This window comes from Triplophysa rosa, linkage group LG9, assembly GCF_024868665.1.
Source record: "Triplophysa rosa linkage group LG9, Trosa_1v2, whole genome shotgun sequence".
Lineage (NCBI taxonomy): Eukaryota > Metazoa > Chordata > Actinopteri > Cypriniformes > Nemacheilidae > Triplophysa > Triplophysa rosa.
In genome coordinates, this window is record NC_079898.1 from 23,167,127 (window position 1) to 23,184,403 (window position 17,277).

The 17,277-nt window shown below is 38.7% G+C and overlaps 1 protein-coding gene across 1 annotated transcript in view; it reads right to left on the bottom strand.

Annotated features, from left to right (window-relative positions):
• Positions 1-17,277, bottom strand: part of LOC130559124 (protocadherin-15-like) — a 164,133-nt gene that overhangs the window by 118,152 nt on the left and 28,704 nt on the right. The window contains exons 3-4 of the mRNA XM_057342027.1: positions 11,633-11,647; positions 11,198-11,263 (exon numbers count right to left, since the gene is read on the bottom strand). Coding sequence (XP_057198010.1) covers positions 11,198-11,263; positions 11,633-11,647 — 81 coding nt within the window. The remainder of the gene's footprint in view (positions 1-11,197; positions 11,264-11,632; positions 11,648-17,277) is intronic.

Consider the following 17,277-nt stretch of genomic DNA (forward strand, 5'->3'; position numbering starts at 1 on the left):
CGCGGGTCGTCTCATAACCTGCGGGCCCCGTGGGTAACCCGTGGGTCAGGTTGGGGCAGGTAAAGAAATTGTTACTTTATTTGCGGGGCGAGTCATTAAAAACAAAATAAAAAGAACCATGTATGTTGCGTGCAATTCCCTATAACCTACATTAAATATTTGGGAATCTATATTTTCAGATTTTATTAGGTTCTTTGATAAGGTTACTTGCATGATGTCCCCAAACCTTTGGCCTCACTGCACGAAAGCGCCAAGCAGCTCCCGCCGCCAGCCACAACAACAAAACAAACGGAGAAAGATGAAGATGGAAGACGAGGTGCGGGAGAAATTAAGGTCTGGAATTTACATCATTAAAAGAAAAGAAGGTCAAGCTGCTAAATCTAATGTTTGGAGCCGGTTCTCAGAAATAGTTGCAGCAGGAGACAACAGCAGTATCGGCTACGTGAAGTGCAAGTTTCTATGGTTCATAAGCGTATATTGTTGCCAGTTCACAGGGCGATGTAATCTAATGGCTGTTTCCAAGTACTTTTAGGCTGAAATTAAAGCCTGTTTTCATTTACATTACAATGCCTAGTACGTCTATTTAATGGTCGCGGGTGCGGGGCGGGTTGTAAAAATAGATACAGTGGTGCGGGGCCGGCCCTATAATTTCATAAAAGCAGGAAAAAACACAGACCCACTAGTGTGTGTGTGTGTGTGTGTGTGTGCGCGCGCGCGTGCGTGTGCGTGCGTGTGTGCGTGTGTGTGTGTGTGTGTGCGTGCGTGCGTGTGGGGGGGTGAAGGCTGGAAAAAGTGTAAAATCATTATTGAAATTGTGTAGCAAATATTCAACATTGCCTCCACTATATACAATTACCTAACTGGAGATAAGTGCAGTAATTATTAGGACTGCTCAGGAAAGAAGCCGGAAAAGCACAAAAAAGAAAGAAACAATTCACAAACAAGCTTTTCAATCAGTTTTTCTAAACAGCAATGAGAATAAATGGAGAGCAATAGTAGACTTTTGCTTGTGTCTCTTGAAAAAAGCCTCATGTTTGTGACATTGTGCTCAATGTACAAAAAAAACATTTTTTTCACTTTTTTTCAAAATCAAATTATTGGGTTTTTTTCAGGAATTAAGCATTTAAGACAGAAGTTGATATGCTAGTGATCAGCTAAAGCAAAATGTTAAATGTACCTTATGTGTAAGCGGCTTTTGATAAAAATGTCTGCAAAACAAATGTAAATGTCTATTAAAACAATTATTAAGTGTATGAAGTCGCATATTTTCAGTAAAAACAGCTTCTGAGCAGTTAAACTTTCCTCTGGTGCTGTCGGTCATAAACATACGATTTAATGATTGAGTGAATCTCATAAAGTCTGTTAAACACATGGCTAAGTTTCATTTCACCCCAAAATAATATATATATATATTATACATGTAATGAACATGAATCCTATTTAAGAATCATTAACTTTATTAACTATTAATGTATTTCAATATAAGCGACTGTATCACTGTAATATGAACCTATAGGCAATTACCACTACGAATAACAGGAATTAGCCAACATTAACTAACAAAAATACTATTAATCCCCTGACAACAGTAATGTAATGAGAGGGGTATACCTAATTGTCACAAAGAATAAAATAGAATAAAACACACACAAAAAAACTACAGGTCCGAGTGCATGCTTCTTTCTTTTGGAGTGAAATTTAAGCAGGACATGTTTTCATAAGATTAGCATTTCATCTTGGCATAAAAACAAAAGCTCTTTTGGCAATGAACAAGTCACAATAAGAAACAAGCAGAAAATATATGATCGCTATTGTGAGTGAATATTCATAGAGAAGACGGACATTAAGAGAGTAAGTCACAGATGATTCACCTCAGGGGAAAAGAGAGAGAGAGCCAGAGGCAGAGGGAAAAGATAATGACAAATGCGTTTGTGAAAAGGCCTTCGGGCTTTGTTGTGTATCATCTGTCATATGACATTAGAAATCCTGACCTTACCGTCACACTGACCTACTAATGAGAGCAGGTAAAAACAGACATTACCATAACACACAGCGTGCGCGTGCATAAGTAAACAATTCCGTTTCTCAATTCCAAGAATGCAAAGAACGGTTCTTGTGGAGACCGGTCTTGCGAGGCGGCCTCGGAAGAACGAACTTGGATGGACGCGCCGCAGTGACTTCTGGGACTTCAAGCGGATTCCATAGGCACGCAAAGCTGCATACGGTGCATCCTTGATATCGAGAACACATCTGGGTACTTTCGTGTGTTCTCTGTTCTTGTGTTCTTGAGTATTGGAACCGGACTTTGACGGTTATGGATGACGTAGAGTGAGAACACGAGGACACAAGACCGCTGAAGAAGAACGCATATTGAGAAACGGCCCTTAACACCTGAATGAGTTTCCTTAGAAACATCACGCTTGAACTCGACTAATGAAATCTAACCTTAGGAATAGAAAATATGTTTTCATGCCAGCATCAGTGCCATGTCACAAAGTCCTCTTGCATTCAATTATGAGCTAAATGTCAGTCACACCATCCGTCCGTCCAAAAGACGACTGAAACGCAGAACAGACCAATAGTGCTGGATTTAAGTGAGCATCTGCGAAGAAAGCAGTGGTCAGGAAGTGCACGAAAAACATTGAAACGCAACGTCTTCTGTAACTCTTGGTGAGACAAATTAATACAGTCTGCCAAAGCATATAAAGTCAACATTGGCTCTGTCCCAAATCCTAGCGTGCTGCCTTGCTGTCTGCAGTCAATTGATTTTAAGGGTTTGCCATTAGCATGTTGCAAAGCTAAAGTCGTGACTTTCCAATAAGGATAAAATACATAGCACACAAATATTGAATAAAATAACCCACATACTGTAAATTAGCTAAACCATTTTATACAAAAATGTTACTGCTCAGAAATATCTCAGACTCAGAAAAGTTTCAATTTTCTCTAAATTTAATCTCAAACAATTCACCTGTAATTTTTCTTTCTTTCTTATGGGCTTGCAGCTCACCATGTTTTGGAACAAAGTCATTGACAAGAATGATTTAAGAACGACACAATAAGTAGCTACTCAATCAACAGATGGATGGGCTTTGATCTCAGTTCGATCGAGCGGAGCTTGTTTTTCATTTGTTTTGGGGAGACGGTTTTAATTTTGGGAGGCTGTGCAGGTCTAATAGAGGATGATTAGAGAGGACAGAGCGAATCAGTCAGTCCTGAGACACTCTAATGAAAGTAAAGATCTACAACACAGGCCAATATCTACAGCTCACTTCAAAGGGGATCTGAGAAAAACAATCAGTTCAACGATCACGAACAACTGAAGATAGAGAGAAAAAACCAAAGGGACAGTACATTGGTGAATAAATTGAAGTGACGTTAGTTCCTGCTGGGAAACGCTGGAACATCAATGCTCTAAAATCTCTCTTCAAAAAACTGTACATTACAATAAAGCAGACAGACAAATTGGTTGTTGAAAGACCACGGATGCATCGCAGCCGGTGAGGACAAGGTGCAACATGGAGTCCATGCATCTAAAAATATAATAAAACATAATAAATACATGAAAAGTGTATTTGCAAAAACAGGTGAAACATTTTCTAAACTCATGTTTTTATTATTTTATCGTGTTTTTATTGTGTTTTATTGTGTTAGTTAGCTGTATTTGGTTTAGTTATTATAACTTAATCAAAACAACCCAACTGCATTTTGTTATTACTTGGAATGCACAATTAAAAAGAACTCTTCATATACAGTATATGGTTGACTAACACTATTCATATTCATATGCATTATTTTGGTTTTATCTTAATATTGTTATGATATGTTGGCCTAGTAGTATTTATTAATCGTTTTTATTAACAGGGTTTCACAAAAGTTTTAAAAGGAAAAAGCTTCAAACACATCCGTTCAAAGCAAATGATTTGAAGAAGTTAAAACTCAACCGAACAAACCATATTTAGCAACCAAACAGAAAAATTCTACTGCAGCATTTTTAGTCAAAACTTACAATATATAACCAAAAATATTGCATGCAATTTAATTATTCAACATTATAATTATTTTTATTGTGGTAGGTGTCACTCAGAATTAACTTGGCTGAAGATATGTGAGGGTTGCATCATTAAAAGAAAGCATTTATTGCGCTTATACTGCTACTGTATTCAGATAGAAATCTAGTCCTCCTTTGACATTACAACAAGATTTGCATTCAGGAGCCCAGAACCCCTTAAATAAATTCAAGCACGAGCTTCACAAAGGAACAGAAATAACAACAGCGCATGTGGAGAGAGATGTTCTCTTGCTAACAGAGAGATATCAATCAGACCTTCATCCAAAAGCTGTCAGGGACCACCGAGCACACGCACACACTACACCACGAAGTGACTTCACAGTGTATTCAACCTTAAGTCCGGCTTTGAAACTTTAGTGAGGATTCAAAACAAGGAGTGAATATCCTTAGTATAGAACTTGGCATAGTGTACACTGATCTATCACTTCACAAGAAGTGGACAAAGAAATTTACCCAGTAGTCATTGCACACAACATTTGCAGAATATAAACTAAAATAAGTTTAAATTCTGACTACAAACCTTTCAAGGTTTCAAGCCCTGAATGTACGGTCTAGGTTTATTCGCAATAACAACCAGCTCACTTTCGTCAATACCGTCGCTGTATATAAAGTACACATGCAGATTCTTATTTATATTCCATTCATATTTACAAACATATGTTGTGTCATCATACATGAAACCAATAATCTGAGCAACTCAAGTACAGTTCACGTTTTGTATTCCAAATGAATCAATTTCATTTCTCGACAGAGCTTCAGAAATCCCTTGGTGACCATGTAGGGAGCAGTGAACACTCATAGGGACCCTGTAAATTAGAATGCATCTTGTTTCATGCTGTCTTTAATTACATCCAGCTGACACACACACAGACACACATGCAGTAGAGTTACAGAAACAGCATTTGGTTACTAATGCAGGTCTCTAGTTCACGGGGATGAAGGCTGAATTCTAAAGCAACATCTGAATATTTACTATCAGTTGTGCTGACAGACTGATCAAAACACAAGCAGAGGTTGTGATAGGAATGGAATACTAGCGTACAGCCCTTACTATTCTAAAAAAAAATTGCATTTGAAACAAAAGCAAACCGCATCCTTTTGGAAGTCTGACACCGTGTCTACACCGGATGCGACCGTCGCGACGCGACACGACACATTAGAAACGCATTAGAACCCATTATAATTTTACATTTTGTCCACACTGGATGCGGTGTGGCGCGACAAGCCCATTAACAAGCAGGTTGTCATGACGCGTCGCGGCTGTCGCGTCCGGTGTAGACACGGTGTGAGCCTGAAACGTCACACACACAGACCGTTGGCTAAACGTCTGATGCATAAGGCACAGTTTTTCTGGAAACACTTCAGCACGTTCGAAGTCGAAGTCTGATTGGTTGTATTTCACAGGATTTCTGGGAGACGTGCGTGTCGCGTGTACATTTTTAATTCAAATGTGTATAAAAAAAATGCATGAACCGTATAAACTTCAGCAGCACATGGTTTTATTTTGGAGTTTACATTTTTTAAAGGACATTTTCCCTAAATTTTAAATATGTAATGATTTATTCCATAAATTAATGAATAACGAGAACAACAATAATTATGTTAATAATATGTTAATAATAGTCTAGAAGAGTTTAAAGTCCCCGTGAACCGGAAGTTGCGATAGTTTTTACTTCCGTATTTTGACGCATTTCCGGGTGAAATGGGATATCTAATGAGATCAAATTTCTCTGCGATTTGATTGGATGTATAAAATAGCCGTTGCATTTTGAAATGGAACTGGCAGCAGACTGACAGTTGAAGGGGAGGAGTTAACGGATGCTCTGTCCAAGCCATCTAACACACGTCATTTAAGATGGATAGTCATTATAGGAAGGAAGTGCATTTTCAGATTTTAATTAAAGATTATGAGGGCAGACACATTTTAAAAAGAGAATGACCCAAATTGATCAACTATTTACAATAAACGCTGCAATATTTCATGAATTTTTTTTTATTTCACTGGGACTTTAATACATCTACAAAAAATATTATTTTACTTATTGACGCAACCACGCAATAAGAGTTCCCAGAGGACCAAGAGACCTTAGCAAGATCTCACTGAAACCAAATAGAACACAGACTTCACACATTACGCCTTTGCTGTAAATTTAAAAGCATTTCTAGATTTGAACAAGATGTGTTAAAACGCTGGCAAATTTGTGCCCTGTGATGCGTGTCATTTTTGCACCACTTGTGGCAACAAATACAACTGCAACATGAGCAGACAGAATCGGTCAAATGAAACACTGGCTCAATGAATTGTGTGAATTTTATCTAGCTCGAGTGTTAAAGCATTACGCCAGCAGTGCACACACATACTGATAAAATGTACCTTGAATGCAATTTAAATCGCTTTGGATAAAAGTGTCTGCCAAATGCATGAATGTAAATGTAGCCTGAGGCCAAACTAGCTTTTGCGATCTGCACAAAAGCTTCACATTTCACCTTTAAGCAGTTGCAACATAGCCAGGGAAGTTCAGTATTGATGTTATGTGAACAAAGTGGTAACATTAAATGATGACAGAATTTTCATTTTTGGGTGATCCCTTTACTCACCCTTGTGTTATTTCATACCTGTATAAATTAAAAGATATAGAAAGATATTTGGAAGAATGTCAGCAATTTTCAGTTATGGAACATCATTGACTACCATAGTAGGAACAATTAAATGTCAAAGGTGCACCAAAACTGTTTGTTTTCCTACATTCTTCAAAATATCTCATTTTGTGTTTGACAGAACAAAAAATATACAATATTGTTTTTCTACTATGGTAGTGGGTGATGTTACAGAACTGAAAATTGCTAACATTCTTCCAAATTTCTTTCTTTGTGTTCAACAGTACATGAGGACAGAATTTTCATTTTTGGGTGAACTATCCCTTCAAAAGAGCATGTTCGATTACCGCAGAACCCTCTTGTGTAAAACTACAGTATCAAAGCACTTATGAAAACCCAGGCATAAAATGTTCTTTTTAAAGACTGCTCAAAGAACCGAACATGTCCAACTTTACCCTAGTCCACGTTTACAGAGCATCTGCACAAAAAGCATGATTTCTTTCTTCATCATCACAGTTGGGTTCCCCCTGAGCTTCCTCTCAGCTTCAGTGAGTATTTTGTACAGGTGAGAAGGTCACTGCATCTACATGCCTCATGGAGCTTAAGATCCTGCTGAAAATGAATCATGGCACCCTGACCGTCACCTCCACACAGGATGACCACAAATAGCATGATGTCATCAACCACCTGATCAATAATGAAGTTTTTTGCATCAAAGTTTAATTAGGTCATTCCTCTTATGCAGTCTTTTTATAGTCACTTTTAAAAGTAGAATTTTAGATATATATTCGAGTCAAACTTGAGTCAATTATTTTTACGCAGTGGCAAATGGCAGGATGCCTAAAAGAATGGAAAGCAACGGTATGAACAAAAGCTGAAGCCATGGAAGGACTGAGGGTTTGACTTTCATGAAGGTTTCAATTTAAAGTTCATTTTTACATTATAAAACCAATTTAATACATTTATTTTAGTGAGACAAACCAACTAACATCACAACACCATTCATAAAATCATTTACTAATACTCACTAACATTAGTGCTGTTTTTTCCCTCACTTCTTGAATGATGTCTTTAAGAAGAGGCTTTTTAAAAGGGATATGACAAAACTTCAAGCATTACAAAATATAACAATAATTCAAAATTAGAAAGGAAATAAGCAAATTGACAATTATTTGATGTTTCTTCTTCCACTAGATTTGACTAGATTTGTACATTTATCAAAGAAAATGTAAATGTCTTGCTAACTAGCCAGTATCTTACATTTAAATTTAGTCATTTAGCAGACGCTTTTATCCAAAGTGACTTACAAAGCAGGTAAACAATAGAAGCAATAGAAGCATATCTTGCCAGTGTCTTGCCAGTATTTCTACATATCTGCACTGATAACCAAGTCAAACCCTGCTGTAAACTTCAACATTTGATATTTTCAAAGAACTGGGCCTGAACTCAAATCTCTGCCCTGGAGAACCCTGAGGTCAGACAGCCACTAATATTTCAGAAAAATATTAAAAGTGGGTCACTTTTGATGACCAGATTTAACATCTATGATGCCGGGATCAAAGTATACCCAGAAGCTCTCACCAAACGTTTTACCACAGTAATTGTGCTCTGATATCAGTCCAAACATACAGAACCCTTTAATGAATGCAATCTTCTCTGATATGGGATCTATTTAAGTGGGTCTTATATACAGCAGAACGGAGACTTCAGAGACCCTCATGCATTCGAATTGGTCTATAATGTCAAGTGTCTAATCTCCTACTGACTCTTTCCAACAAGCGATTCCTGTATGTATATCTCTTCCTCTTTTTCATCCAAAGTCTCTTTATCATGGCTAGGTTTCTTTAGAAATGAAGCAACTGAGGCCAAATCAGGAAACAACACAAATGCAGTGTTTTCAGTATTTACAGAATCTGCCAGTCGTGGGTTGCATGAATGACCGGTCAAACAATCTGTCTAAAGGAAACATGTTATCTCCTTTATATTCAGCATACAGTATATCTTGGCACAATACAAAAATATTACCATATGTTTTTTAAGGCTGGTGATTTTTTTACAATGTCTTTTTAATCCTATTGGTTATGCCAACATGCAACCTGTGTCCACATGTGTTTATATTCATTGTGTGCATTTACTGCTTTAGTAGGAGTCTGTAACTGTAACGTGTCTCCAACTTCGAGTGTTTCGAAAGCATATACGTAGCAGTCTATTTGAGTCTTGGCTGTGCGCACCTGTCTTAACATGCAGCCCGACGCATGTCCCCGCATATCTTTTACAGTCATTGGCGTTGTTTGTCATCACGAAAGATTATTATTTTTATGCTTTTTTAAAAGCTTGCCCATTTAAACTTTATATCGATTTCTCACTCGAAGTGCGCACACATGTAGACTACAAGCAAGTTCTCGATCGCGTCTTTTCTGGCGTAAGTTACTGTGAAATACAAGGTTATCTGAAAAACACATGAAAACAGTCTGTTTTGTCTTAAGTGAAAGTAAACAATTGGATATGTATCCCTATATCGGATCAGTGAATAAAAGTGACGGACAGCGGAATAAACCCCAGTGTGAGACAAGAAGACCCTCCGCTTCGCGTCGTGTTGCATTACACTTCACGTCGTCCGGTTGCATTACATTATCCCTTACGTACCTGCTGCTGTTTTTGTCATGATCCTGCCTCTCCTTGTCTTGGTTTTCAAGTCTTGTGGCAGGATCATGTCAGATCCAAGTGTTTTATGTAGAGAAAAGGGCATGGCATTGTTTTGGTTTTGTAATGCCATGCTTTCTCTCCGGTGTCGCGTCTTCGAGCCCCGCCCCCTTGTTTCTCCATCTACTTCCCATTAGTGGTTCATCCCTCTCACCTGTCCCATTATCTTCCCACCATTTCCCATTATTGTTTGAGTCTTGTCACCTGCCCGTCACCCTCCCTGCGTCATCATCCCTTGTTAGTGTTCCCCTTTAAAAACCCTGTGTATTCATTGCCGCATGTCGGTTCATTCCTTCCTGTATCCCAGTCAATGTGTTTACTTTACCATTCGTCTTGCCTGTGGATTAACCCTTGGATTACCTTGTTCCTGTGTTCCCTTCATGTGTTGGACTTATTATTTACTTTTTACTTGGACCTTGTTTTATCGGAGGCTGTCAGCTAACTAGCATGTCTCTCAATGTCATCAGTTTCATGTACATTTTCCTACTATACGTGGTTGCATATAGTCAGTAGTTTATTTAATGTGGTGCATGTGGCAGCTCAGCCATGACCAAGCATAGTTTTCAACATACTATCCACTACTGTCCTGCTGATTTGGTGATGGTGTTGTGTTGCGTCTGTCAGATGTGTGGTCATCATGCTAAAGCTGTTCTTATCGTTATGTTCTTAGCGCTGTTTATAATGGTACACAGGCTTATGCCCTGATTTTCTCTGGGCCCACCTACATTGTGATTGTGAAGTCACAAGGATGATAAAAATCCATTTGAATTTGTTTCATCTTTTAAAATTTGGTCTTTACCTCGGTTGAAATATGCCCTAAATGAGAATTCTAAACTGTTTTTGTACCGCTGTCTCAAGTACACAAAGAATTATTCTTGTTTTATCTTAGTGAGTTTGATAATGCCTGTGGCTGTTTTGTCTTGCAAACTGCTAGAGCGAAAAACTTGAAAACAAACTAATTATTTAAACAAACACAAGCCAGCACAAACTATGCATTAAACCACTTCCTATTACTACTACATATCCCAGCAGGCCTCGGTCTCAACGCATGTACCTGTGCCAGCCACAGATGCCGAACAAAATGTCTGACCCGCAGAGTAAGCAGTAAAGAGAATAATCGACAGGTGAGATGTAAAACACTATAATAAGGTAGCAGAGAAAAGACCGTGAGCAGTCGCCAACACCTGTCACATAAACAAACAGACAGTGTTGTCAAATGCTCGGCTGCGCGCTACAGCAGCAAGTGGCTTCTTTATCAGTGCATGACGCAGTGTAGCAACGTCTGCACAGAGATACTGTAAGTGATAATCGGCCCCAGCGTGCCGCCACCACAAAAACACCATCTGTGGTTCCATAGAGAGCTCACACACACAGGTTTCCAGCCTGGAAGGCAACAGGTGCCGTCTCTCAAGCTACTGACAACCGTATGAGATCTGAAAAGTCTAAAACAACTGTTGAAGCAACTTTAAGCTAATAATTTATCATTTCTGTTCTAAATGATTTACATTTGATCAATTATTTCCAAAAGCCACCAGCCTTTTCATCACTTGAACCAAGGTTTGGCCGGTTTGCACGCCTAGATCCCTACTGGTAGATTTCAAGCCCACTCGCCAACTAAGGTGTTGTGGATGGATGGTTGCCAGGGCATCGCTATGCAGTTGCTAAGGTGCTCTGGGTGTTTGCTCGGGCATTGCTGAGTGCTTTCTAGGCGGTTGCTTACTGCGGTTCAATCATTAATGTCTGGGGTTTTTGGGAATTTCAGAATTAGACCACAAAAAAAACAAATAACCGTGTTAGATCAATGAAGCAGATTTTAAGACTTACCGTTCGGACTCTCCTCATCAATGGTGACGATAGTAGCAGGCGGACCCGACCGAGATAACTTACATTCTGTCAGAGAAAAAAAGATAAAAACAGTAAAACTCAAATATATGTGCATTTACAGTGCGTGCGTTCAACACAGAACTTCTTTCACATCGACTCGTGATTTATGGTTGTGTAGTAGGGAGTGTGATTTCGATTTTTTACTGGGTGAGTGAGTGAGTGAGTGAGTGAGTGAGTGAGTGAGTGAGTGAGTGAGTGAGTGAGTGAGTGAGTGAGTGAGTGAGTGAGTGAGTGAGTGAGTGAGTGAGTGAGTGAGTGAGTGAGTGAGTGAGTGAGTGAGTGAGTGAGTGAGTGAGTGAGTGAGTAAATAAAGGAAAAACAGGGATGACAGTCTAATCGGCTTCATAATGTGATTCAGGAAAGAAAGCGTCTTACCCTCATAGTGCCAGTCTGAGGGGCATTAGTGCCAGCAGCAGAGAGAAGAAAAAAAGAGGAGAGAAAGATACATATGAGAAGATAGAGCGCCAGAAGGAGAAACACAGAGGAACTAAAATTGAAATTAGTTTAGTGAAATGGTTTAAGAAGTTGGAAAAGCATATACATATACTGTAACCTCAGGACATATGCATTCTAGTTTTATTTCTATTGTGCTGTATGACTGTTGAACTTCTTTGAAATAAAAATTCAACGAATTCCTTGTCCCGTCATTCCAATTCAAAACCCAATTCAACATCTTGTGGGGCGTGGCTAATTTCATTTAAATTCCACCTTATGGACCAAAAGGGAGCTGATTTCTAATTTCTAGATTTTGTTCAACCCTGCTACAAAAGCATTCATCTTCTAAGACCCAGCACAGCAGACACAAAAACACACACAACCATCTCACCCACACATCAATTAGCATTAAGTGTCTGAAGCGAATCACCTTACACACTCGTGAGTCATAAGGGCATGAGATGCCCAATACACACACACACACAGAAGATAAGGTTGCCACCTTTACCATATGTCGCCGTATAACTCGCGTTACGCAACTAAGCACCAGTTGGCAGGTGAGAAGCGAGAGATTTTCTTCCCATTAAATATTGATCATCGTAGGCTTTTATCCTGATCAACTAGAGAAGAGAACCTTTGAGCTGACAGCAAATCGATTCAAATGTAATATTTGTTCAATTTGACTCGCTGCATGTTTGTTTAGCTTCGATTCAGTGACTTTTAAAAAAGCATTTGTAGATACTGAAAATTTAGTCAAAGTGAGGAAAAAAGCAGAAGATATAGAACGTATAAAGATAACGCATTACAGCCACAAAGTGTTTCACTGCACTACGTGTTAAAACCGTGTTTACATACATTTTCTTTCGATGTTGTTTGAATCTTTTAAGAAAACATATCTGCCAACTAAAACTATACTGTTTATAACTGTTTACTGTGTACACTCAGATAGACTGAATCATTACAATGCGAGGCGTCTAATTCATATGAATTGTACAAAAACAAACGATAATTAGAAAACACTTCGTTTCGTGTCGAAAGCAGATCAGACTAAAACGCACAGATAACATTGTACAATTTCTTACGACCTGCTTTCGCAAAACAAACTCACGGCAAAAACGTAAGTACTTCATGAGGTGGCTAATTTTGACTAATCTGCCAGTGACGTTAGGTTTAGGGGCGGGGCTTCAATAGTGCTTTTTTTCTAGTAATCGCACATTTTGTGTACAATTCACAACGTGCGAATTAACCACTTCGTAAAATTGTTACGAATTCCAGTGAGATCAGGGTGGCTTTCGCCACGATAAAAGTCCTCGAAGCTTGCTTTTTTCTAATGATCGTACGTTTCTGTGCAATTCACACTAATTCATAAAAAATCATCACCATGTGAATTAGTTACGTTTTCCTGTTAGATGTGTGGCATTACACACGAGATTGAAGAGGTGGTCAATTTGAGCTTTTGATGTGACATAAACGAAGAACCTGCTCAAAGACCTGATCATTCCAGCTTCATCTGCTTCTCATTTCACTCTTCACTAAAAATCAATCGGTAGAGCTCTGCAGGATCTATTCAAGCACCTCAAAATGCTGCCCACTTTAGCTTCAAATACAACACGTGTCTCTATATACTGAGCAAATAAGAGGTTGTGGTTTGATAGACACAAACTCAACTGAACAACTAGAACACTACCCGCCCCGCAGCTGTAAACTCTGTTTACTCGAGTAGCTTTATGTACCTAAATGCTCCTAGTTACCCTCTTAAAGGAGAATACCGTCTCTGCCGCACCGCCTTCAAGAGTCTCAGGACAGAGCTGAGGTTTATTGAAGAGGAGTTTATGCGATGTCAAATGTCGAGAGAGACTTTAATTAAAAAGAGGACAGGAAACATCACGTGGCGCTGAGACAACAGACCCCGCTGTGAGTCGAGAGTGACACCCTGAGCACCAAGATGGCCTTCACAAACTCTGTCTGTCTCTTATCTGTCTTCTTTCTCACACGCACACACACACGCACACACATGTCTGGTTGACTATCCCCGTGGGGACAGTCCATAGGCGTAATGTTTTTTATACTGTACAAACTGTATATTCTATCCCCTATCCCTAACCCTATCCCTAAACCTAAAGATCATAGAACACTTTTTGCATTTTTAGATTTTTAAAAAATATTGTTCTGTACAATTTATTAGCTTTTTTGCCCATGGGGACCTCAATTTTGGTCCCCACGGTGACACGAGTCCCCATGTGTTGGTGTGCATTCAGGTTTAGGTCCCCACCGGGATATACAAACATGAAAACATGCACGCACACACACACACACACACATGTCTGGTTTACTATCTCCATGGGGACAGTCCATAGGCATAATGATTTTTATACTGTACAAACTGCATATTTTATACCCTACCCCTAAACCTAAAGATCATAGAAAACTTTTAGCATTTTTAGATTTAAAAAAAATATTGTTCTGTACAATTTATAAGCTTTTTTGCCCATGGGGATTTCAATTTTGGTCCCCACGGTGACACGAGTCCCCATGTGTTGGTGTGCATTCAGGTTTAGGTCCTCACCGGGATATAAAAACATGTCCACACACACAAAGAACTGCAGATGAAAGCATATCTACACATGTTCTTCTTGTGGTAAGAACAGGTCATATTTCAAAAGCTAAAGTGTTAAAAAGACCTCTAGTAATATTTTGCATTGTGACATTATTTTGTAAATATTAAGCATATTTGGGTTCATTTTTAGAAATCATTTCTTGTTTTGTTTTAGGGGTAATTTCCCATTTGATTCACGAAAACACACAGAACATTGAATTACTTTTGTAGACACACACACTCGCATTCACTAAAATGCGATTCGCATCATTCCATTCCAGCTGTATGCACATTTAACTCTATTCATTCTATTAACAGATTTGGGTTGCAGAATTTGGTGACAAACCGCTGAGTGTTTAGACACACACACACTGCAAAGAAGCTTAAGGCTTGATCCACTTATCTAAGAGGCCAGAGCAAATCCTAAAAAGCTAAAAGCTAAAGCTAGGTTGAGGTCTGGAGTTAACACAGAATGATCAATCAGAAAGCAAGAAACAACAGAAGTCAAATTCACAGCTCTGAATCAGACTCGGCTGCCTCAAACTAATCCTCAACCATCAGCTGCATTAAAGCAAAGTGAAAAGTCTATTTAAAGAAGTTAAGGGGGGATGAACAGGATGTGAGAGGAGTGGAGATAGAGGGTAAAAGAGAGAAAGATGAAGAGTTGCTTTATTTCCTAACACTCAGCCACAACACATTCTGAGGGTAACAGGGTTGACACAAAATACTATTTCAATTTAAGATGCATGCATTCAGGGGCGGCATTTGCGTATGGCAGTTGCCACACCCTATAGCATTCAGACAAAACTGTGGAAACAAAGTGTGCATAATGATGCTCATTAAAGATAATCAAAATATTTTAGTTTGCTGTATATCTTTTGCATGGGCGTCCGCAGCATGTGTATTTTAAAGTGTAAAAATGACACTGATGCACCAACAGCTTCTATGGTGTAGTGAGAAAGATCGAATCCACCTTTTGCGTGTCTACATTTTCACATCACATATTAACAGAGTTTTAAAGTTTTGTAGCACAGGCCAAACAGGTTGTAGCACAAGTATACGTCTGTTATCATCTTTTAAAAAACACAAGTGCAGATCACACACAGGTGCATCACATAAATAGACAGGTAACTGAAAAAGGACATGAACATTATACAAAATGGATAAATTAGGGTCATATAATTTTTGTTTTTTCCAAATTCGTTTTTTCCTTTTTAATTTTTCTGACTTTGGTATTTCCAATGCTCTACTATACAGTAGTAAATACATTTGTCCATAAAAATACTGTATACTATAGTATTTACTACAGTAGACTGCAATAGAATTCTTGTGCACTATAGTATATTTGAACATTACTATAGTAAATATTAAAGTACACAATAGTGCTTACTACAGTTTATAAATTTACTACAAGTTAATTATTTTATCATCTGGTTCACATTAAGCGGGCTTTTATTTTGGCAGGTGGTTGCGAAGACGCTTGAGTTTCAGCGTGTTTGACAGTAGCTTCACACAAACAGTGAAATGGTCGTAAAATAAACTTAGAACAACTCTTTGGGTGAAGTTTGTGTGTTCACGTCCTTGTATAGTAGAAAGGTACAGACAAATCCACGAGTGTCACGCTTGTAACATGTTAAAGAGTGCAACTAATTCACTCATAGACACGCAGAACAAGCAGAGGACATATTCAAATAAATGTGTGATTCTTTCCATGTTTTCCCACATCTCGCAGATCATAGGGCTCTAGATCAATGGACTCGATGCAGCCGGAAAACAAGTTTTAATCGCAAAACGAAAATAAAAGTGGTACGCCATTAGTTACAGTAACCTCACACACGAACAAGCACAATGACAAACGCACTTCACACAGACAAGCGGTTCTGTCAAATGCACCTGCAAAACTATATCGCACTCGTGCTACACTATTCAAATGATTCGTAGCACAGACTGATTTTTTTCGTAGCATGTGCAACATATACGTATGTACTAGGGCTGTGCAAAAAAATTGCAATTTTTTTTTTTTCAATAGTGTATCGATAGTGATACCTCTACTATCGATAATTCTTTTTTAAATCATGTCATATACATACGGCCAAAAGTAAGTGGAAGCGAGCATGGTGAAAAATATAAGAACGCTTCAAGCTCTCAGAGCTGATGTGTGGGTGTGCTTTGGTTTTCAGAATAAGTCATGGAGTAATGAGTTATATAAAATAATGCTGTTTGTAGGCTTCGCAAGTCATGACACAAGTCACTTGGCTACTGCAGCGCATTAGACAAAAAGTTTATTAAGAAAAGTAACAATGACATTTATTGTGCTTTCACAGATGTGACACCAGCACATTTACAGCACGGATGAACCAGGGGTTTTATACTGCCCTTGTTCATTGTTTTAACTGTAATGCACCACAACAGCCAAGTGACTTGCGTGAGCCACCTTATTCCCCTTTGCTACCCACTTGAGGGGCGCAATCCACAGTTTGAGAACCCAAACCTCTGATCTAAAGGTCCATGCATCGCACATCATGGCCACTCTGCAGAGGTAAGGGATGTTTTTACACTTATCCTTACAGAAAACCCCCGATGCATGTTGTATTTTTAGCTCTACTTTTTACATTTTTTATTTAAAGTATTGCAATATATCGCAAATGTGTATCGTATCTAATAACAGAGCAATATATTGTATCGTGACCCATCTATCGTGATATGTATCGTATCGGGAGGCACTTGCCGATACATAGCCCTAACATGTACACTGTACAGCCCTGCAAAAGCCCTAATCGCCCTATAGAGATAATTTGAAATGTCCAAACGTATCAAGTCAATAACAAAAGCTGGAGGCACATGAGAAGGTTTGGAGACAAGAGTCTCATTCACTTGATAGCTGAGAGTTAACACAGACAGCCAGAGAACTAGAGAGCTCCACTGCGGTTACATCCCTTCAGTCTTCATTTACACAAAGAGAAAAGGGCTTTTAAACAGCAGAGCAGAA